The sequence below is a fragment of the Miscanthus floridulus genome, chromosome 7 (assembly GCF_019320115.1).
Source record: "Miscanthus floridulus cultivar M001 chromosome 7, ASM1932011v1, whole genome shotgun sequence".
Taxonomy (NCBI): domain Eukaryota; kingdom Viridiplantae; phylum Streptophyta; class Magnoliopsida; order Poales; family Poaceae; genus Miscanthus; species Miscanthus floridulus.
This window is the reverse complement of record NC_089586.1, coordinates 75,999,300-76,020,140: the sequence shown is the minus strand read 5'-3', so window position 1 is coordinate 76,020,140 and position 20,841 is coordinate 75,999,300. Positions and strand designations below refer to the sequence as shown.

Sequence of the window (20,841 nt, the reverse complement as noted above, 5' to 3'; positions counted from 1 at the left end):
CTTACCTTTTAGCTTTTGTGGTACCATTTTGTCACATAGGATATCAGATGTTTTGCGCCACTTTATCCACCCTGCTTTGATTCTATGGCTAACATCTTCATCAATATCCCTGTCTCTCTGTAGCATTGATCCTAAATATCGAAAGATATCCTTCCTAGACACCACTTAATCTTCCAAACTAATATCTTTCTCCTCCCTGAGTAGTAGTGCCAAAGTCACATCTTATATACTCAGTTTTAGTTCTACTGAGTTTAAAATCTTTTGACTCCAAAGTCTCCTGCCTTAACTCTAGTTTCTGATTCACTCATGTCCGGTTTTCATCAACTAGCACTACATTATCCACAAAAAGCATATACCAAGGGATGTCCCATTGTATGTCCCTTGTGACCTCATCCATCATTAAGGCAAACAGATAAGAGCTCAAAGCTGACTCTTGATGTAGTCCTATCCTAATTGGGAAGTCATCCGTGTCTCCATTACTTGTTCGAACACTAGTCACAATATTGTTGTACATGTCCTTAATGAGCCCGACGTACTTCGTTGGGACTTTATATTTGTCCAAAGCCCACCACATAACATTCATTGGTATTTTATCATAAGCATTCTCCAAGTCAATAAAAACCATGTGTAGGTCCTTCTTCTTCTCCCTATACCGCTCCATAACTTGTCTTATTAAGAAAATGACTTCCATGGTTGACCTTCCGGGCATGAAACCAAATCGGTTCATAGAGACCCGTGTTATTGCTCTCAAGCGATGCTCGATAACTCTCTACCATAGCTTCATAGTATGTCTCATCAACTTAATTCTCTGTTAATTAGTATAACTTTGAATATCCCCTTTATTCTTGTAGATCGGTACCAATATATTTCTCCTCCACTCGTTAGGCATCTTGTTCGATCGAAAAATATGGTTGAACAGCTTGGTCAGCCATACTATAGCTATGTCCCCGAGGCATCTCCACATCTCGATTGGGATACCATCCGGTCCCATCGCTTTATCTCCTTTCATCCTTTTCAACGTCTCTCTGACTTCAGATTCTTGGATTCTTCGCACAAAGCACCTATTGGTGTCATCAAAAGAGTCATTCAACTGAAAGGTTGTATCCGTATTCTCACCATTGAATAATTTGTCAAAATACTCTTGCCATCGATGTCGGATCTCATCCTTCTTCACCAAGAGATGCTCCCTTTCATCCTTAATGCACTTAACTTGGTTGAAGTCCCTTGTCTTTCTCTCACGAACTCTAGTCATCCTATAAATATCCTTCTCTCCTTCCTTCGTACTCAAATGTTGGTAAAGTTTCTCGTACGCTCTACCCTTTGCCACACTTACAGCTCGCTTTACAGTCTTCTTTGCCACCTTGTACTTCTCTATGTTGTCCACACTCTTATCATAGTACAAGCGTCTATAGCATTCTTTCTTCTCCTTAATAGCCATTTGAATTTCCTTGTTCCACTACCAAGTATCTTTAGCCTCGCCTTCACTTCCTTTGGTTATTCCACACACCTCTGAGGCCACCTTCCGAATGTTGGTTGCCATCTTCTTCCACATGTTGTTTATGTCATCTTTTTTCTTCCAAGAGCCTTCTTTGATAACCATTTCACGGAATACCTCTGACGTCTCTTCTTTCAGTTTCTACCACTTTGTTCTTTAATCTTAGCTTGTTTATCCCTATGGGCACGTACCTAAAAACAAAAGTCTACCACCAAAAGCTTATGTTGAGAAACAACACACTCCTCTGGTATCATCTTGCAACCTAAGCATACTCGTTTGTCCTTTCTTCTTGCGAGGACAAAGTCAATCTGGCTAGAGTGTTGTCCGCTACTGAAGGTTACTAGATGAGATTATTTCTTTTAAAGAAAGTGTTGGCTATCATTAGGTCAAAAGCTACCATGAAGTCCAGAACTTCCTCCTCTTTCTGATTCCTACTATCATACCCAAAACTTCCATGAACTGCCTCAAAACCTGCGCTTGTAGTACCTATATGCCCATTAAGATATTCTCTCATAAAAAGCTTCTCACTACTAGGTACAGCTCTAATCAGTTCATCTAAGTCTTTTTAGAACTGTCTCTTAGCACTCTCGTCCAGGCCTACTTGGGGCATACACATTAATTACGTTCAAAATCATATCACCAACGATAAGCTTGACTAAGATAATCCTATCTCCTTGTCTTCTCACTCCTATCATATTATTCTTGAAGCTCTTATCAATCAAAACTCCTACTTCATTTTTATTTGCGACTGTCCCTGTGTACCAAAGCTTGAAACCTGTATTGTCCACCTCCTTCGCCTTCTGACCGTTTCATTTAGTCTCTTGAACGCATAATATATTTATACGTCTCCTAGTTATGGTATCAACTAATTATCTTAACTTAGCTGTAAGCGACCCTACATTCCAACTATCTAAACGGATCCTAGTTGGTTCGACTAACTTCCTTACCCTTCGCACCCGTTGACTCAGATGTGGAGATCCTTGTTCATTTTTCAGTACACCCGGGCACTGATGTAGCGCGCCACTAAGGAAGCGATGACCCGATCCTTGCTCACTTGACACCATGTCCAGATCGCGACACGGCGCGTCACCACGGGGGTGCCGATCCGGCCCTTACCCATTTAACATCATACCCGAGTTCCGATATGACGAGTCGCTAAGAGGGTTACGTCCCAACGATTTTTTTTCAGGTTTTATCTCCATTAAAATGGCTAGATTTAACGTTGGCTCGCCACACCTATCGTAACCCTCCTCTTTTATCAGGACTTGTGACTTGCTATGGTGAGACACCGTAGACGGAGTTATTTTCTATATTTATAATTTTTAAAAAATTTGACTTGTTAAGAAATGAGATTACATTAACTTTGGGACGGAGGAGTATTCGTTCAAACAGACTCTGCTTGATGGAAGTTTCGCATTTCTGATACATCGTGTGCATTCGCTTGGTTTGTGCCATTGTGTGTGTGACCCTTTGACACGAGGGTCTGAATTCTTGGAAGACAAGCGAAACCTCCAACTCCCGCATCGCATCGAACCCTCCGGCCTCCAAGCGAATTCCTCCTCTCCTGTCCTCTCCTTCCGGCGCGAATTCAACCGCCCGCAAAACCCTGGGCCGATGCGGCCGATCCGGCTACCCGAGCCGCCGGGCGTCGACGGCATGGAGACGCCCGATATCTTCTCTGGCAGCGGCACTGGCGGCGCCACCGTCGTTCGCCGCGCCGTCCTCATCGGCAACGGCTCCCCCGGCGCAGAGAACCAGTGTCTCGGCCTCGCCAGCGCCCTCGGCCTTGCCGACAACCTCACCCTCTACGTCAGTTCCCTCTCCTTTACTTCCCCCCCCCCCCCCCCCCCCCCCCCCCCCCCCCCCCCGTAGTACCTACCATTCCCGTTTTACGCATTTCTGTTCTGTTCTGTTGCTGCAACGGGATGACACGAATGGAAACTCCGTTTCGATTGCTAGCGTAGTTGCGCCCGACCGTCGCAAAATTTTATGATTTTCTGGGTTAATTTTGCTTTTGGGGGCTTGGCTTGCAGCGTGTCACGAGGCCGAGAGGAGGGATCAATGAGTGGCTGCACTTTCTCCCCATTTCCATGCACAAGTTTATAGACCAAGTGCTCAGGCAGTTCTTCCGCAACACGAGGTTCGCGATAGTGATTCAGGGGAGGAAGCCGTACCGTGTCCTGAATGGGGGATCGGTTGGGTTGTCTGCAGTTCTGGAAGCAGACGTCAAGAAGATTGTTACTGTGGCTCGTGATACATATGAGAAGTAAGTCCCTACTACTGCTGTAGCATTTCTCAGTTGCTTCCTTCTATAAACTTATGCACCAGTCTACCGACTTTTAAGTTTTAACCATTACTCATGCTAAGGGGCACCGAAAGAATTGACTAGTTCATGAATTTTGCTCATTGGCCAATCAGAAATGTCAACCTTATTTATTGCACTATGCTGGCCCGTTTTGGTGTATCATTTTGTTTGCCGTCTTAGGAGCTGCTCACATATTGTGATCATTGGACCTTGACATTTATGCAACGCACACACCTTTTGTGAATACATGATTGTGTTCAGTATGTTTAAAGGAGGAAACATTGGAACATGGCATATGAGGCACAGTTGTTTGCGATATACATAATTGAGTTCAAAAGCCAATTACTTTATGAGCATCTTGAAACTGCACATAATAAATATTATGAAATGAGTCACCTGACAATAACATACGAGAGACTGTTTTCTTTCTATTTTTTCAAACAAGAAGTCGAACCCAGTAAACAATTACATCCAAAGGAATGTTCTAGTGGGGGCTTAAGCTAGAGCTGCTCCTTCTATCACATTGGACTCTACTAGTAAGAGATGGGCCTTCTTGTATGATCTCTGCATCACCGGGAATGCAGGAAAAGCTTCTTCTCACCCAGAGTTCCTATCAGCTTAAGCCTGTTAGTTACTTCCTTTAGTTGTCCAGGTTGTCCCACTGTTTTTTGTTGGATGTTGGTCCCTTTATGCCCTGCACAGGTAAGCAACCAGCTTACCAGCACACTCACTCACTATGTCTAGAGGTAGAAGAAGGGGTTGAGCTTAAGAGCACACACAGCACTCGCACCAGCTCTGAACCAGAGCTCTGAAGACTGAATGTGGCAACTGAACTGATCTGTTGTATTGCCTTGGCATAGTATATATACAGGTGTTAGTACCTCTATCAGATACATAGTTGTTGGTGAGTACACCAACTACCTACTCCTAAGGTACAAAGCTTAGCTCAACCATCTCTACGCTACATGGCTGAAGTAAGCCACTACTACCATGGCCTATTGACTTACTGCTACAGCAGCAGGGAGTGGACAACCGAGCTGACCGGCTCCAACTCCTAATCTGCAGCCAAGGGAGAAGTGGGGAGCAGCAGATTATGTCTTACAATTCTTCCCCTAATCCTGCTGCTAACCCGATGCCTTGACCTCATCCATGCCAATCATCTTCCTCAGCTCCATGAACCGCAGGTGCTTGAGTGACTTGGTGAGGATGTCAGCGAGTTGTCTGCCAGTCTCGACGAACTCGATGATGACCTGCCCTCCATCGACGCAGTCCCGGAGGAAGTGGAACTTGATGTCGATGTGCTTGCTCCGGTCGTGGAGGACAAGGTTCTTGGCGAGGGCGATGGCGGGCTGATTGTCCACCATCAGAGCTGGCGGGTGAGCTTCCTTGCCGGTCAGCTCGCCAAGCAGCCGGCGCAGCCAGACAGCTTGGCACGCCGCCGTGGCCTCTGCGACATACTCCGCCTCTCATGTCGACAGCGCCACGATCTTTTGCTTCAGCAACTGCCAAGCAATGGGGGCCACTCCAAGGAAGGCGAGCACGCCAGAGGTGCTCCGTCGTCCATCGATGTCGCCCGCCATGTCTGCATCGCTGAAGACAGTGAGCTCAGGCTCACCTTCCTCTGTTTTGGGGGGTGCCTCACTGAAGAGCGTGAGGCGCAGCCCACCCTATCCGCCATGCTTGGGGAAGACGATCGCTTGATCGAGCGTCCCCTTGACGTAGCGCAGCACCCTCTTCACCGCCGTCCAATGATCCTCCCGCGGGTCCTGCATGAACCGGCTGACGTACCTGGCCGCGAACGCGGTGTCTGGCCGAGTATGCGTGAGGTAGCGCAGCCCACCGACGATGCTCCGGTAGCGTGCCGCGTCCACCTTCGCCACCGTGCTATGCTTGGACAGCTTCAACCGCTCTTCCATTGGAGTCGCGCACGGCTTGCACTCCGCCATGCCACCGCGCTCCAGCAGTTTCTCCGCGTAGGCGCGTTGGCCCAAGGAGATGCTCTGTTTCCCCCGCCTTACCTCGATGTCGAGGTAGTAGGAGAGCGCGTCGAGATTGCTCATCTGGAAACGAGTCGTCATCTCGCGCTTGAAGCCGTCGATGTCCTCTGCTCGCGCTCTGGTGACGATCAAATTGTCCACGTACACGCCGACGACGAGCTCCTCCTTCCCCCGTCGCCGCATGTAGAGCGCGTGCTCTGTGGTGCAGCGGGTGAACCCAAGCTCGCCCAAGGTGGTGTCGAGCTTGGCATTCCACGCCCGCGGGGCCTGCCGGAGCCCATAGAGCGTCTTGCGCAGCCTGAGCACCTTGTGCTCTGCTCCCTTGACGGCGAAGCCCGGAGCTTACTTGACAAAGACCGTCTCCGCGAGCTCGCCGTTGAGGAACGTTGACTTGACGTCGAGGTGGTGGACGCGCCAATCCTTTGCCGCTGCCTTGGCCAGCAGCAGGCGGACGGACTCCATGCGCGCCACCGGAGCAATGACCTCCTCGAAGTCGATGCCCTTGGGCTGGACGAAGCCGCCGGCGATGAGCCGTGCCTTGTACTTGACAATGGCGCCGCGCTCGTCCCGCTTCACCTTGTAGACCCATTTGAGCCCAATCGGCCGGCAGCCAGCCGGCGGATCAGCCAGCTCCCATGTCCCATTGTCCTCGATCGCCTTCATCTCCTCCAGCATCGCCCGCCGCCAATTGGCGTCGCGCTCAGCCACCGAGAACGTGGGTGGCTCCTCCGCGCTGACGAGAAGTAGCTCTGGATCGTCGAGGATGCGAGTGGCCAACCCAGGTGCTCCCCCGTCGCCACCGATGTTGTCCACTCGGCGGAAACGCACCTCCTCGCCCTCGTGGAAAGCGTCCACGTACTCGTCGATGTCGGTGGGCGGGGAAGTGAACTCGTGCAGAGGTGTCCCGTATCCCGCCGAAGCAGGGGACTGAGGTGGAGGCGAGTGCGCCGCTGCCGGTGGAGATTGTTCGCCGCGCTCATCATGGCCGGACTTGGCGGCTCCTCGGCCGCCTCAGCTGCCGGACCTGGCCCGTCCGCAGCCTGCTCTCCAACGCCAGCATCTCCTCCTTGGATCACCAGGTGTTCGACGGCAAACGTGCCGCTGACGCCACCGGCTTCCCCCATGCACGAATCCTCCCAATCCTAGGCCGTCATCTTGTTGAACACCACATCCCTGTAGATCACGACCTTGCCTCCCTTGGGATCGTAGAGCCGATAGGCCTTGCTGCCTTCCTCCTAGCCTAGGAGCACCATGGGTGTACTCCTGTCCTCCTGCTTGCCGAGGTGAGGCTTGGTGTTCTTCACATGGCCGACGTAGCCGAATGTTCTGAGGAACGAAACGTTCGGCTTGCGCTTGTGCCTTGCCTCGAATGGCGTCTTGCCCTTCAAGGCCTTGGTAGGCGCGCGATTGAGGATGAACACCTCCGTGGTCACCGCCTCGCCCTAGAACTCCGCCGGCATCTTTTTGGCCTTTATCATCGACCTCGCCATGCCGACCACCGTCTAGTTCCGCCGCTCCACCACGCCATTCTATGCGGCGTGTACGGCGTGATGTGGTGGCGCACAACCCCTTGATCCGCGCAGTACGCGGCGAACTCCATCGAGGTGAACTCGCCACCGCGATCCATCCTCAGCACGCGCAGCTTCTTCCCGCTCTCGGTCTCTGCACGCAACTTGAACCTCTTGATCGCCTCCGCCGCCTCGCCCTTGCTCGTCAGGAGCTGCAGCCACATGTAGCGGCTGCAATCATCCACGAGCAGGATGAAGTACTTGCGGCCGCCGTGCGTTGCCGGCGTGATTGGCCCGCAGAGGTCACCATGGACCAGCTCGAGGGCCTCTGCTGCGCGATACTTCGTCGTCTTCGGGAACGGCAACCTCATCTGTTTCCCGGCCAGGCAGCTGTCACATAGCTTGCCTGCGTGCTCGATGTGAGGCAGCCTCAGGACCATCTTCTTCAGCTTGCCGAGGGTGTCGAAGCTGAGATGGACGAACCTGGCGTGCCATAGCCACGGCTCCTCCGTGCGCCGCGCCGCCAGGCAGATGGGCTGCTCCACCTACAAGTCGAGCAGGTATAGCCAGTTCCGGGACCTCTTCACCTTGGCGAGAATGCTCCCGGTCCCTGATCCTGAGGACGATGTCCTTGATCAGCACCTCGCAACCGCGCTCATCCAGCTGCCCAATGATGATGATGCTTGAACGCGGCTACGAGATGTAATACAAATCCTTCAGGGCGCGGTGCTCGCCGTTCTGGCACCTGAAGATGATGGTGCCGCGCCCTCGGATCGCCACCCTTGAGCCGTCGCCAAACTTCATCGTGCAGGTCACGTTCCTGTTGAGCTCGGAGAAGGCCGATTGGAGCCCGTCATGTGGTTGCTGGCCCCGGAGTCCAGGTACCACCTCTGCTCCTTCTCGCCGCACACACATCCGAGATGGACTTGGGCTCGCGGCTCGTCGTGGTCGACAGCCTTAAGAGTCTTCCCCTGCTCCGCCATCGCCACCTCCTCTGCTTTCTCCTCTGCTTCGAGGTCGCGTAGGGCACAAAATGACGCCATCAGGAGAGTGGCCTCATCCTCATCATCAGCCTGCGCCAGATGGGCCTCAGTCTTCTTCTCCTGCTTGCGGCTTGGGCACTCCTTCGCTCAGTGGCCTGTCTTCCCGCAGCGCCGGCAGGCGTTGGGGTCAACCTTCTTCTTCTTCTTCTTCTTCGGTGCCCTTGTCAATGGCATCCCAGAGCCGTCGGGCTCTGAGCTTGATCTTTATGGCCACTGCCCACTCGCTATAGTTGGTGCGAGTCAGCGTCGGCCAACTGGTGCCGCTGACCTCCCGCACCGCGCGCACAACGACCTCCTGTTGTGGCTAGGCAGCCCCAGCAGCGCCGCTGCTGTTGCCTGTCTCCGAGCCATGATCACCTGCCATCGACGACGGTTAGTCCGGCGACGCAGCTATATGGCTTTGATACCACTTGTTGGCCCCTTGCTGTCCTGCACATGTAAGCAACCAGCTTACCAGCACACTCACTATGGCTAGAGGTAGAAGAAGGGGTTGAGCCCAAGAGCACACACAACACACGCACCAACTCTGAACCAGAGCTCTGAAGACTGAATGTGGCAACTGAACTGATCTGCTGCATTGCCTTGACATAGTGTATATACAGGTGCTAGTACCTCTACCAGGTACATAGTTGTTGGTGAGTACACCAACTACCTACTCCTAATGTATAAGGCTTAGCTCAGCCATCTCTACACTACATGGCTGTAGTAAGCCACTACTACCATGGCCTATTGCCTTACTGCTACAGCAGCAGGGAGTGGACAGCCGAGCTGACCAGCTCCAACTCCTAATCTGCAGCCAAGGGAGAAGTGGGGAGCAGCAGATTATGTCTTACGTTGGAGAGATATAATGGAATGCTTTATGAAATTCGATCTCGTTCGAATAATATTCATTTGGCTGGTCATTTTTGCTGTTATAGACCATTGTATCACAATGGTGTTACTGGCTGTCACTTATGAGTGCATCTGTGATGCTCGACTGGAGCAAAGGGCCTCCAAGAGCTTCTGGTTGTTTTGTTTCCAGTTTTTATTCAGTGCTCTTCTGGAGCCGTGTGGGTGTGTGTGTTATTGGGGATTTCTTCCCTGTATTTCAAACATTTCTTCTTAATGAAATGATGCGCAGTTCTCTCGTGTGTTTGATAAAAAAAAACCATTGTATAATCATATGTTCTATAACTTTATGGTGGTTGTGTGTGGCCTTGCCAGGGTGTGCCCCCGTAGAAAATCTAAGTTCTTGCCTTAACATATGTATTGCTTGTGGGTTGGTTGTCAGGTTTTGTAACTTCCTCAAAATCAGGCAGTCCTACTGGCTTTTGAATAATATGCTAAGATGTGAACATAACATTATGACAATTAATTCTTCTTCCAGGGAAGGTCCGACATTAGTCGTTGCTTGTGGTTGGGACACCATATCATATTCAAGCTTGATAAGGAAAATAGCTTCAGATAATGTGTTTGTCATCCAGGTAGTATTCATACCTAATCTGCTGACTTTCACTGCTACTCGTATCTGCTAATACAGTAGATCCAGACAATAAACTTGCAAATTTTAATCTGATTCTTGTAATGTGTGCTGTTTTTATTTCAGATCCAGCACCCACGGTCTCGCCTTGATAGGTTTGATTTGGTGGTGACTCCTCGCCATGATTACTATGCTTTAACCGCTAGTGGACAACAAGAAATTCCACGCCTGTTCCGCAGATGGATTACTCCACAGGAACCGCCCAGGAGCAATGTGGTATGCTGCCTTTTTCATACTCATAGTTTTCAAGTAACTTGCACAGTGGTGGCATGCTGATTCTGAATTTTGAATAACCAGGCACTTACTGTTGGTGCACTACACCAGGCTGATTCTGCTGCGCTACGGCTTGCTGCTATAGCCTGGCACGATGAACTTGCCCCTTTGCCTAAGCCGTTGCTAATTGTCAACATTGGGGGCCCCACCAGTAATACTCTGTCTCCTGTGCATGTTTTTGCATAGTTCTGTTTTGAGTTTTCTGCAGAGTAAATCTAGAGTCTAGACATTATGCCAGTTGTTGCTCTCAAACAGGGATGCTGTCAGTGTGGCTTGCCTAGCGCATAGTTGCATATAACGAGTGAATGTATTATTTCCTTTACTGATTGGATGGCTTTCCTTTATTTTGATATCATATTGGATAGGCTTGCTTGTAGTATTATGATCCTAATAAGGATTAATTTGTAATGAACTGCAGAAGAATAGTATTCCATTCCAAATTATAAGACGTTTTTAGCTTTTCTAGATACATTGCTTTTACTATGCATCTAGGCATAGTGTATATCTAAGTGCATAGCAAAAGCTATGAATCTAGAAAAGCCAAAACGTCTTTTAATTTGGAATGGATGGAGTAGTTTCTTAGTATCTGCTAGTGTTGTATTGTACCAATTGATTATTAGACTTGCAAAAAGTAAAGGTGTAAGTATGACAATGGAAATATCATCCTTTTAGGCTGATTAATATGGCATTGTTCATTGATTTAGATATTCCATCTATTCATGTTATCCTGGACTTCATCTCACCAATAGAAAAAAAAAACAATTATAGATCCCAAATATCTGCTCTATGTCCAATTTAACAAAAGAACTACATGTAATCCCATTGCCACCCAAGGGCCCAACAAGTTAACCCTGGCCTCAAACTGCGTGGTTATGTGAAAAGGGCAAAAGAGACAGGCATCCAATGGAGTGCAGAAATAAGAATAGGTCTTTCATTACTCGAAAGCAAATTCTCTTAGGGTCCGTTTGGATGTAGATATTGGAGACTCTGGAATTGAATTGGTACCATTACCAAATTAGGCTAGTATTGGAAATGGACTAAATACCAAATCTGTTGTTTGGATGTAGATGAATTTGCTAGCTGGAATCGAGTGACACATCAAATACCATTTCATGTTTGGATGTACACCTCTAGGAATTCTCACTGTCTTCTTCCCCAATCCCCACCGCTCGCACGATGGCCTTGAGCGCAGAGGTGGAGGCGGCCTTGGCCCCAGCCATGGGCACGCGTAGGTGGAGGCGAAGGTGGCCCCGGCCCCGGCCTTGGCTTCGAGCGCGCAGGGGGAGGCGGAGGCGGCCCCGGCTGCGACGAGCTCGGGCGCGAAGGCGGCCCCGACCTCGGCCGCGACGAGCTCGGGCGCGGAGGTGGCCACGGCCTTGGGCCTGGGGGGAGGTGCGCCGCCGGACATGGGGAAGAAGAAGGGGAGGTGCGCCGCCGGCCATGGGGAAGAAGGGGAGCTCGCGTCGGATGGGGAGGATCTCGGCCATGGAGGAGTTCGGCCCCGGTCCGGCCATGGGGGAGCTCGACCCTGCCAGCCATGGGGGAGCTCAACCCCGCCGGCCATGGAGCCCACCTCCATGACCGCTCGCACTGGTTGGGGAGGAGCTCGACCACGGAGGAGCTCAGCCCCGACCCGTCCACCACCCCGCCGGCCATGGAGGAGCCCACCTCCGTGACCGCTCGCGCCGGATGGGGAGGAGCTCAGCCCCGGCCTGGCCATGGGGGAGCTCGACCCCGGCCCGACCATGGGGGAGCTCGACCCCGCCAGCCATGGGGGAGCTCGACTCCACCGGCCATGGAGGAGCCCGCCTTCGTGATCGCTCGCTCGACCCCGGTCACGGATGCGCTCATCTCCAATTCCGCCCAATACGGAGGGTGCAGGCTCTGTATTGGGGGTGACTGGGTGCAGTTGTAGCCAATACCTCTTGGCATTAAAGGTGATTTCCAATTCCAATACCTAAGACATCCAAATAGCGGCATTTGGTGCTATCCAGTACCAATGCCAATTCCAGAGCCTCAATGTCTACATCCAAACGCAACCTTAATATTTTGTTCATTGTTTTTTGTGAACCTTAGTTAACATGAACAGTGCAGCATATCAGCGCATCATTTTCCCTCCCAAAGTCCTTAGCAAACCCATACACAAGTCAACTTAGGTCAATCGATCCAGGGTGCAGTTTGCCCTGTAGCAAATCTGGCAGGTAGAGAACAAGTGCATTGCCATTTTCTATACATGCTATGAGGTACTGTCAACTATTTTAGACTTTTCCCTTTCCCAACTTGCATACCTACTGGCCTTTAGCCATTCCAATTTTCACATCTTATTCTTTGAATACCATTTCCAAATGTGTTGAATTATTTGTTAATTGCTTTTCATACTCAGATACACGATGATCTTTCTAATGTGTTTTTTTCCCTTTAAATGTTCAGGGAATTGTAAATATGGTGTAGATCTTGCCAAGCAGCTCATAACTTCTCTGTATAATGTGCTAGATAGCTGTGGGAGTGTCAGAATCTCATTCTCTCGGAGAACACCATGGAAGGTATGGTATTTGGCAGTTTTTTCTATAATACAAGTTGGTAGGCTTGACAGTTCAACTGTCTGCTTGCAGGTCGCTGATATTGTATTCAAAGAATTTGCTGGACATCCTAAGGTCTATATTTGGAATGGTGAAGGTAGAATCTGAAGACTAGCTCTAAGTTGTTCAGTATTTATGCTTTTTGCTCAACTTGTTGAACTAGCAACTATGTTTACTTCTGCAGAACCTAATCCTCACATGGGACATCTTGCATGGGCTGATGCTTTTGTCATAACAGCAGACTCGATAAGTATGTTAAGTGAGGCATGCAGCACAGGGTAAGTTGTTTTCTTATTGGAACGACTTGCACGTTGCAACCTTTTTATGAAGCTTCATGAGTGTGACTAGCTTCAAATTACCATCGCTACAGGAAACCTGTTTATGTTGTTGGGACCGAACACTGTAAATGGAAGTTTTCAGCTTTTCACAAGACTCTACGGGAGCGAGGGGTTGTTCGTCCATTCACTGGATTGGAAGATGTAAGTTTTTTCAATATTTCTACTAATGATAATCTGTTTGGAGTGACCACTTTGATACTATGAGCAGATTTTGTTTGAGTATGCTATCCCATTCAAACTAAAGTTTTAGTGCCGATCATTTTACTTTATACATAATACTGGACTTTTCCCCATAACTTATATGCCAACTTTGATCCTCACTCCTAAACAATTTTTCTGGGCTTGTGAACATCCCTAAGGGCACTCCCAATGCAGAAGCCATCATAGTTTCTATAGACATTAATTGTACTACCACCTAAGCGTTTTGCTGATGTGGCAAGGTAGTTATTGAAGAGAGAGAGTAAAAATCATAGAAACCGGGTCTAAGTTAGAAACCATGTCTACACGAGAAACAAGACATGAAGGGATGTGATTGGTATAGCATGGAGAGAGAATGTACGTGATTGGATAAAAATTGTTTTGTAGAAACTTTCCATTGAGAGCATGGTTTCTATATGTAGTGTCTATGGAAATTAATAAGTATAGAAACTACATGTAGTTTTTAGCATTGGGGCTGCCCTAATAGCTTCTCATGCTCAAATAGTTATCTACATATATATGGCAGCGCAAATGCTGTATATTTACTCTTGGCATCATTTATAGTTCCTGTGGTAAATACCACACTATTCTAATTGTTCTTGTGAAAATTTCATCTAAATACATTAGAAATATCTAGTTGGTGCATAAATTATTATGAATTGGAAGTGTGAGTTCTACAGCATATCGGTACTTGATTGTTCTGCATCGTGTAGCTTGCCCCCACCATATAGAAAATTTTAGTATATACCGGTAGAATGATCAAAATGATGGATGTACTTGCACAGCTTATCACTTGACTTTCCCTTGTAGATTTCAAATAGCTGGAGCTACCCTCCCCTAAATGACGCCATTGAAGTAGCTACTCGTGTTCGCGAAGTGATTGCAGAACGAGGGTGGACAGTGGGGGGATGATAGTGATCATAAGTTGCCCTGTATTATTTTGTCAACTTTGGTTCAGAGAATGATATATATGGTAAACTATAGAGTTTGGTTAGCACCACCGTGGATTCAGTTTGTCGTTTGGAAGGAAAGAATAACATAGCCATGGAATGGCCTGTACAAAAGCTGATCCTCTCTTTGGTGGTATACCCCCAAGCCAATTTTTTGAGTAACTGCACGGCTCCGGGAGATGTTTTTTGTTTGGCTACTGACAACTTGTTACCTGATGTAAATTTAACGCTGCTAGAAGGAATTGGAGTAGATAGAGTTGGTAATGTGAAAATTTGAAAGCTGACAGCAAGTCAGGTGACGTTTCGGGGTGTTGTATGGTTGTATGCTTATGACTTCACCCAGTTTTGGTTAAATTTGTGTATGATGAAACATGCAGAGCCCATCAGCTTTTGCCAAGACTGATGTCTTTAGTAGATTTTTTGCTGTATATGGCAGAACTCGGATGCCCTTGGCTTCTATTGCATGCCGGAATTGAGCACACCGATCAGCTATGCTGCCTCTCTGCATTCTTATCTGGCTGCATGTAGCAGCTCGCAACCTGCAGCTACTAAATACCTGATACATTTTTTAGTACATTTCTACATTATATGCTAACTGGGATGTATTCTACTTGTTACGGTGAGACGAGTGTCTGCGCACTTAATTCATGAACAAATTTCCATTTGAAACCAGCATTGTTATGCTTGCATAGGTTGCCCTACATGTTTACTGACCAAGAGAAAGAGGCTTTGTTATGCCTGCATGGTTGCCCAACATGTACTGAGTACTGACCAAGAGAAAGAGGCTGTGCGAAACGTACCTTCCTGTCCAGCTTTTGAAACGAACGTCAAGGCGAGACCGTGAGGGCAGGGTTCAGAGCATCGGTTTGGAGAATTTCTGCTTCGGCCAGGAGGTTTTGTTACCAATTCCCATGCTTTGAACTTTGAAGCTATACCCTGATACCCACTATATACTGATATGTTACACGTTCGGTTTGAAAGAGTCTCGCAGGGCGGGGTATAACGTATAATACTTGCACGTTTGGAGAATTTCTACCAGGATCGTGAAATAGAAATACAAGTACTATACTAGTATTTTGACAATGATGCCGAATTGACTGTCCGATCCCTTCGGGGTCTGCAAATCAACTGTGTCCACCAAAAAAGGTGAGTTCTTGTGGCTGGCGCCCTTTGTTTCATCATCAGGTCGCAAGAATCAAATGCATTGAGCGGGATTTAGGTGGCGATTGCGGTAGTGTATGTGTATACGTTGCAAATAAAAGACAAGTATACGCAGCACGATTGGTCTAGTTCGGAGATAAGCAACGGGAGGACCCGGCCCTGTTGGAATTATTACAACTGTGCTTGACCGGTGCAAGGTCGTCGACAGCTCGAGGAGTCGAGTGACTCCAAGTCACAGGTCGTCGCACAGCACGCCATGCAAGGGGGGAACGCGATTGCGATTTGACAGCACAGCTGAGCCATTGCTTCTTTCTTTCCTAGTAATTACTATACATCTGTCAACAGATTTACATGACCTATATTTATCAAATTTGTTATCCATTAGATGTAAAACCAAAGCTGTGGATCTCTTTCTCTAAGCCTTATCCCTTTCCGCGTTGCTCACCATTGATGAGCGCTCATCAATGCCCCTGAGATCAGGGCACGACAGTGGCAAAGCTAGAAACTTTTAGAAGCCCGAGCAAATTTTTTTATTTTATAAAAATATTTAACTAAACATAGTGTTGCTATCTAGTATAAATAAAATTATTTTCTTTTTATATTTTAATTAATTAGCTAGGATGTTGCATATAGCACCAATAATATAGAATAATCACTTATGGTTATCCTATACGTTTAAACGGGCACCTATCGTTTAGCTATTTAATCGGGTTAAATAGCCATTTAGACAAACTAAACAGTGATTAAATAGGATAAATGGCTGATTAAACGAACACGAAAAGCCAGTGTGTGCATTTACACAGGGTGTAACTGGGCTAAATGGCCGTGTAGGTGAACAGTGCAAAGTCTTTGTCACGGCATTGACTAAACTTTTGTTGGACAGTGGGTATCGGATATATATATACTACCATATATCTCACTCAAATGTAGGCAAGAGCCAAAATTCACCGGCTAAGAGCACCCTCAACAGTTGAGTAAGCATTCTAGCTCTATTTTGAACACATAATTTTAAGTTGAACATAAGAGACAAGCACTCCAACAATTTTACTACTTTAGATGAGTTTATATAATTTGGCCGAAACATTATAACATATCAATAATGGTAGTTCAACTCTAAGCACTCTATTTTCTTTGTAAAACAAATACAACATCATAGAGATTATATAGTATTTTAACTGCTACATTGGTACTCCCTCTGTCCATAAATGATAATAATATTCGACTAGAGAGAAATTCAACCTTTATAAATGTTGACTAACAATTAGTCAAATTATACATAAGTTTAGAGCATAAAACTTACATCAATAGATTTATGTTCAAGTGCCTCTGAGATGACATTGATGTGTTTCACAATTAACTAAATATTATAAGAGAAATTAAGAGTCAAAATCTACTATGTATGACTTTTCCTCCGGTGAAATATAATTATTATTTATAGGACAGGAGTATTGCATTTTGAAAAATGAATAGTTAGTTGTACGTACTAACTTTATAGGCAGTGCTGAAACAGGTTGATGAGCTAGTATAAAAAATGATGAAATAACCAAAATAAGAATGGTTGAGGCTGTCTCCAACAGGAGACCTATTACGGAACACAAACCTAAAATAGCTTTTTAACATAATACCTATAGTCTCCAACAGAGTACCTAAATGGAAGATCTATTTTAGGTGTCAGGAGAGACATAACCCAAATCTGAGTATCCTCTCTCCTAGAGATCTATTTGCAGAAAGAGTCGTCTTCTGAGTCTTGTTATTGGAGAAGATAAAAATATGTATTAAATTCAAAGGATGAATAGGTCTTGTATTTTAGGTCGTGGTTGCTCGAGACGGTCTGACGTACTACTACTACTAAAGAAATGCACAGTCTACTGTCAAATTGGACGTTTCGTTTTGAAAAGGTCATCTTGAACGCTGGAAGTGTAATAAACACGTCGACACTCATCAGGAAAACGAAATTGCACTTCGACGGTGATGCAGTATTGACTGTGCGATCTTTTGTTTTTCCTGCCACAACTGATCAAAAGACCGGGAACCTTTCGGATCTGTACGTGTGCCCCCGACAAGTCTGAGCTTTCAGGATTCAAGCTTCTCAGGTTTTAACAGGTTTGAGACCTCTCTAGAACGTATGGATTTCACTGAAACTTCGCAAGAATCAACTTAGTGCCCACATGACTGAAGAAGAAATGTATAAAATTTCGAAAAAAGAAGAGACAGATATGGTTTTGTCTCTTTGGTTTCACTGGAAAATTTGTTGTACATGCTGTATCACCAAATTTAGTGCCTAAATTGTAACCAAATTGGAAACAAAGAGAACTCTCCCAGAGGTATTTACATGATGCTTTTTTTTAGATAAAGGATAATTTATATTGGCTTTATCTACCATAAGGTAGAATCAGGTCAATTATTACAAGGTTCGATCCAACGGTGAGCACACAACTTACACAGTTCACAAGCTTACAGCCAGACTTTGGAAACACAAAGCGTGAAGTAAAGTCTTGACTAAGAAAGACCGATAAATCTATTTAAGAACCACCCATTGGAACTAAAGAAATGCAAGGCTGATGTCTCCAAAAGCCGCCCAGCAGATGTCAGCTGGTCTCGTAGATCATCACGCCGCTGCAGTCTTGCCCATTGCCGTAGCCAATGGGTTCCTCTGAAGAGTACCTAGCAAAAAAAATTTCGGTCTACATTTGTCAAAAACCACTTCATTTCTGGTTATCCAAATTGTCCAACATAAAGCCGATGCTGCTGTTAGTAACAATGAATTATAAATAGTACCACCAACTTTAGACCAATTAACAAATAAATCATCTATGCTGAGGGGAGGTGATATCCCAAACACTAAAGTGTACAGCGCGCCACTAGGAATTTGGCATAAAGGCATTCGAAAAAAAGGTGATGAATAGATTCCTGGAGAGTGACAAAAGCTACACCTTGTGTCACCATTCCAGTTACGTCGGGCGAGGTTATCTTTGGTAAGGACCACACCTCTTTTTAGATACCACAAGAATATTTTTATTCTTGTAGGTATTTTAATCTGTCATAAATCTTAGTGACACTTTGACCCCATTGTTGATTAACGCAGCATACATAAATTTTACATAATATCTGCATGATGAATGTAGTCCCCAAACAAAAGCATCCCTTTCCCCTGTAAGTTCACATCTTGTAACGAGGCAACAATTCTATGCCAGTCTCTTAGGTCCGTACCCACTAGGTTGCGGCGGAAGGAAAATGTTTAGTGGAACTGAAGCAATTACTGTTGCCACTGAATCTTGTTTTCTTCTCACAATATTGAACAACAAAGGGAATCTATCCTTCAATGGCTGATTTCTCAACCAAGTGTCCATTCAAAAAACGAGTTATGTAACCCGTCTTTCACTTTGAATGAACCAAAGCTCAGTGAAAGAATCTTTAACATTCATCAGATCTTTCCAGAAATAGAAATCTGTTGGCTTTTCAGTGCATTCGCCTGTAGTCTTCTTTTATATATTTGCTACGAACTCCTAAATAACGTTGAGGATGAGATGCATCGCCAGAACAGTAGCTGTAGCTCTACCGGAGCACGACGGTGGCGATGAAGCTAAGAACGGCAACGGCACTGACGGCGGAGCAGCAGAGATCGACGAGCACCTCCTTCCTGGCCTTGGACTCCTTCCTGCCCCGCTTGCTCCTCACGAAGTCCTCGTACCTCCGCTTGGCCGCCTCCTCTTGCTCCGCCCCACCCTTCCTCGGCCCCGCCATGGCCGCCGCGAGCAGCCGCAGGGCGCCTTCGCCGCTGACCGCGGCGCCATCGGCGTCCTCGACGGTAAGGCTGATCTCCCGGACGTGCCCCGTCTCGTGGGAGCAGGTGACGGTGGCCTCGAACTTGCAGCCGCCGAGCACGACCGCGTAGCGCACCAGCGTGTCGCCCGTGTACCAGTGCCTGTCCACGGCGACGGGGCGGCGGCTGGACACGTTCACGGCGCGGCCGCTGGCGGGGTCGATCGCGACCCAGCTGAGCTCCAGCTCCGCCGGGGCAGGCACGGCGGCGGCGGCGGCGCGGCCGATGATGGGCACGGCACCGGCGGGGCCGCTCTTGCACTCCACGGCGTCGACGCAGAACGGCGAGGTGAGGAACCACGAGGACGACGTGGAGGTCTCCACGACGCGGGAGAGCAGCGGCTCCCCTCGGTGGTAGACGTCCACGGCGGAGACGAGCTCGCTGGGGACGGGACGGGGACGGGGGCGGGGAGGTGCTCAGCCGAGGAGGCATCGCACGGGAACGGGAAGGCGTCGGCGAAGAGGCGCTGAGGAGAGACGGCGGCGGAGGAGGAGGAGAGGAGGAGGTCTGGGCGCGCGGCCAGCGACGGCCAGCGCGCGAGGCAGAGCGAGCGCCACGTCTCCGGGTCCGCGGCGAGCGCTTGGAAGCCCGCGGTCGCGCAGCTGGTGGCGGCCAGGGAAGGCCCGTCGAGGCGGCGCAGCGCGCAGGCCAGCACGTCGGCGGGAAGGTCCTCCACGGTGGTGGTGCTCCTCGCCATGCTCTGAACGGCCCCTGCCCTGCGCTGCGCTTCAACGGCGGTGCAAGCTCGACGGGTCGAGTGACTCCAAGCCACAGGTCGCGCAACACAACACTCCAAGGCTAGTGACAATGACAAGCGGGCAGGCGATATGGCAGCGCAGCGAGATGCTCGTCCTTTAATAGGGCCCGGGGATGGGGCCGGGCGCGCGGTTTGTTTACCGTGCGGCAGCATCGTGCCGTGCCGTTGCTATCGGATGAATGGCCCAGGCTTCGCGAAGGCGACGACGTGACAGCCCTCACGGGCCGGGTCCGTCCGGCCAGCGTGAGACGGACGGGCGCATAAAAAAAAGTTTATTACACTCCGGTCTCCGCGACCGCGGGGGCGCCAAATGGAGCTCGCCTTGTGCCGGGGCCGGATGGGATGAGACGGGGTTGCCAGCGTGCCGGCCGTGCGGGGAACGCAGCGCGCCTGCCGCCACGGGCGGGGACGCGAGGCGCCAAGGCGCGGGGCACGGACGCCCGTGCCCGTGCCGTGTGGGCAACACGCCCGGTTCCACGTTTTTCTGCCTGTGCGCGCAATACGGCGGCGCTTCTTGCTCCGCGAACGAAACAGTCGGCACACGTCCTTTTATTTTTATTCAAAAAAGAAAAAGAAAACAAATATGGTATATTGCCACGTTCCAGAAGACCAGAACATTTGTTTTCTTTTGCATATTGAATTGAATCTCCACGATTTTACTATGATCACGCCCTTTTCCCTGGTGCCACCGGCTAGTGCCCAGCGGATATTCCTACCTCACAAAGATCATGCATACAGCATACACGGACGCATCGCGTGCAGTTGTGTCCCTGCTGTAATCAATCCTCTGTATATGCACAGCCGTATAATTGGTCAGACAGATATCCTTCTATAGTACAGCTAGCATTGCCATGTCAGCGCGATCGACAGCACAGCATGCAGAAACCAATCCATT

The 20,841-nt window shown here is 48.4% G+C and overlaps 2 protein-coding genes across 2 annotated transcripts; one reads left to right on the top strand and one right to left on the bottom strand.

Annotated features, from left to right (window-relative positions):
• The first annotated feature begins 2,944 nt into the window (after positions 1-2,944).
• LOC136463487 (mitochondrial fission protein ELM1-like) lies at positions 2,945-14,660 on the top strand. The gene is made up of 10 exons (XM_066462483.1): positions 2,945-3,304; positions 3,529-3,761; positions 9,715-9,811; positions 9,934-10,083; positions 10,165-10,291; positions 12,571-12,683; positions 12,753-12,816; positions 12,904-12,997; positions 13,090-13,198; positions 14,066-14,660. The coding sequence occupies exons 1-10, from the start codon at positions 3,110-3,112 to the stop codon at positions 14,165-14,167; spliced, it is 1,284 nt and encodes a 427-aa protein (XP_066318580.1). The 5' UTR covers positions 2,945-3,109; the 3' UTR covers positions 14,168-14,660.
• Positions 14,661-17,758: 3,098 nt separating this feature from the next.
• Positions 17,759-20,000, bottom strand: LOC136463486 (probable F-box protein At2g36090). The gene is given in 3 exon segments (XM_066462482.1): positions 17,759-18,030; positions 18,926-19,577; positions 19,580-20,000. Coding segments are annotated over 3 exon segments (1,035 nt in total). The 5' UTR covers positions 19,887-20,000; the 3' UTR covers positions 17,759-17,954.
• Positions 20,001-20,841: the final 841 nt, after the last annotated feature.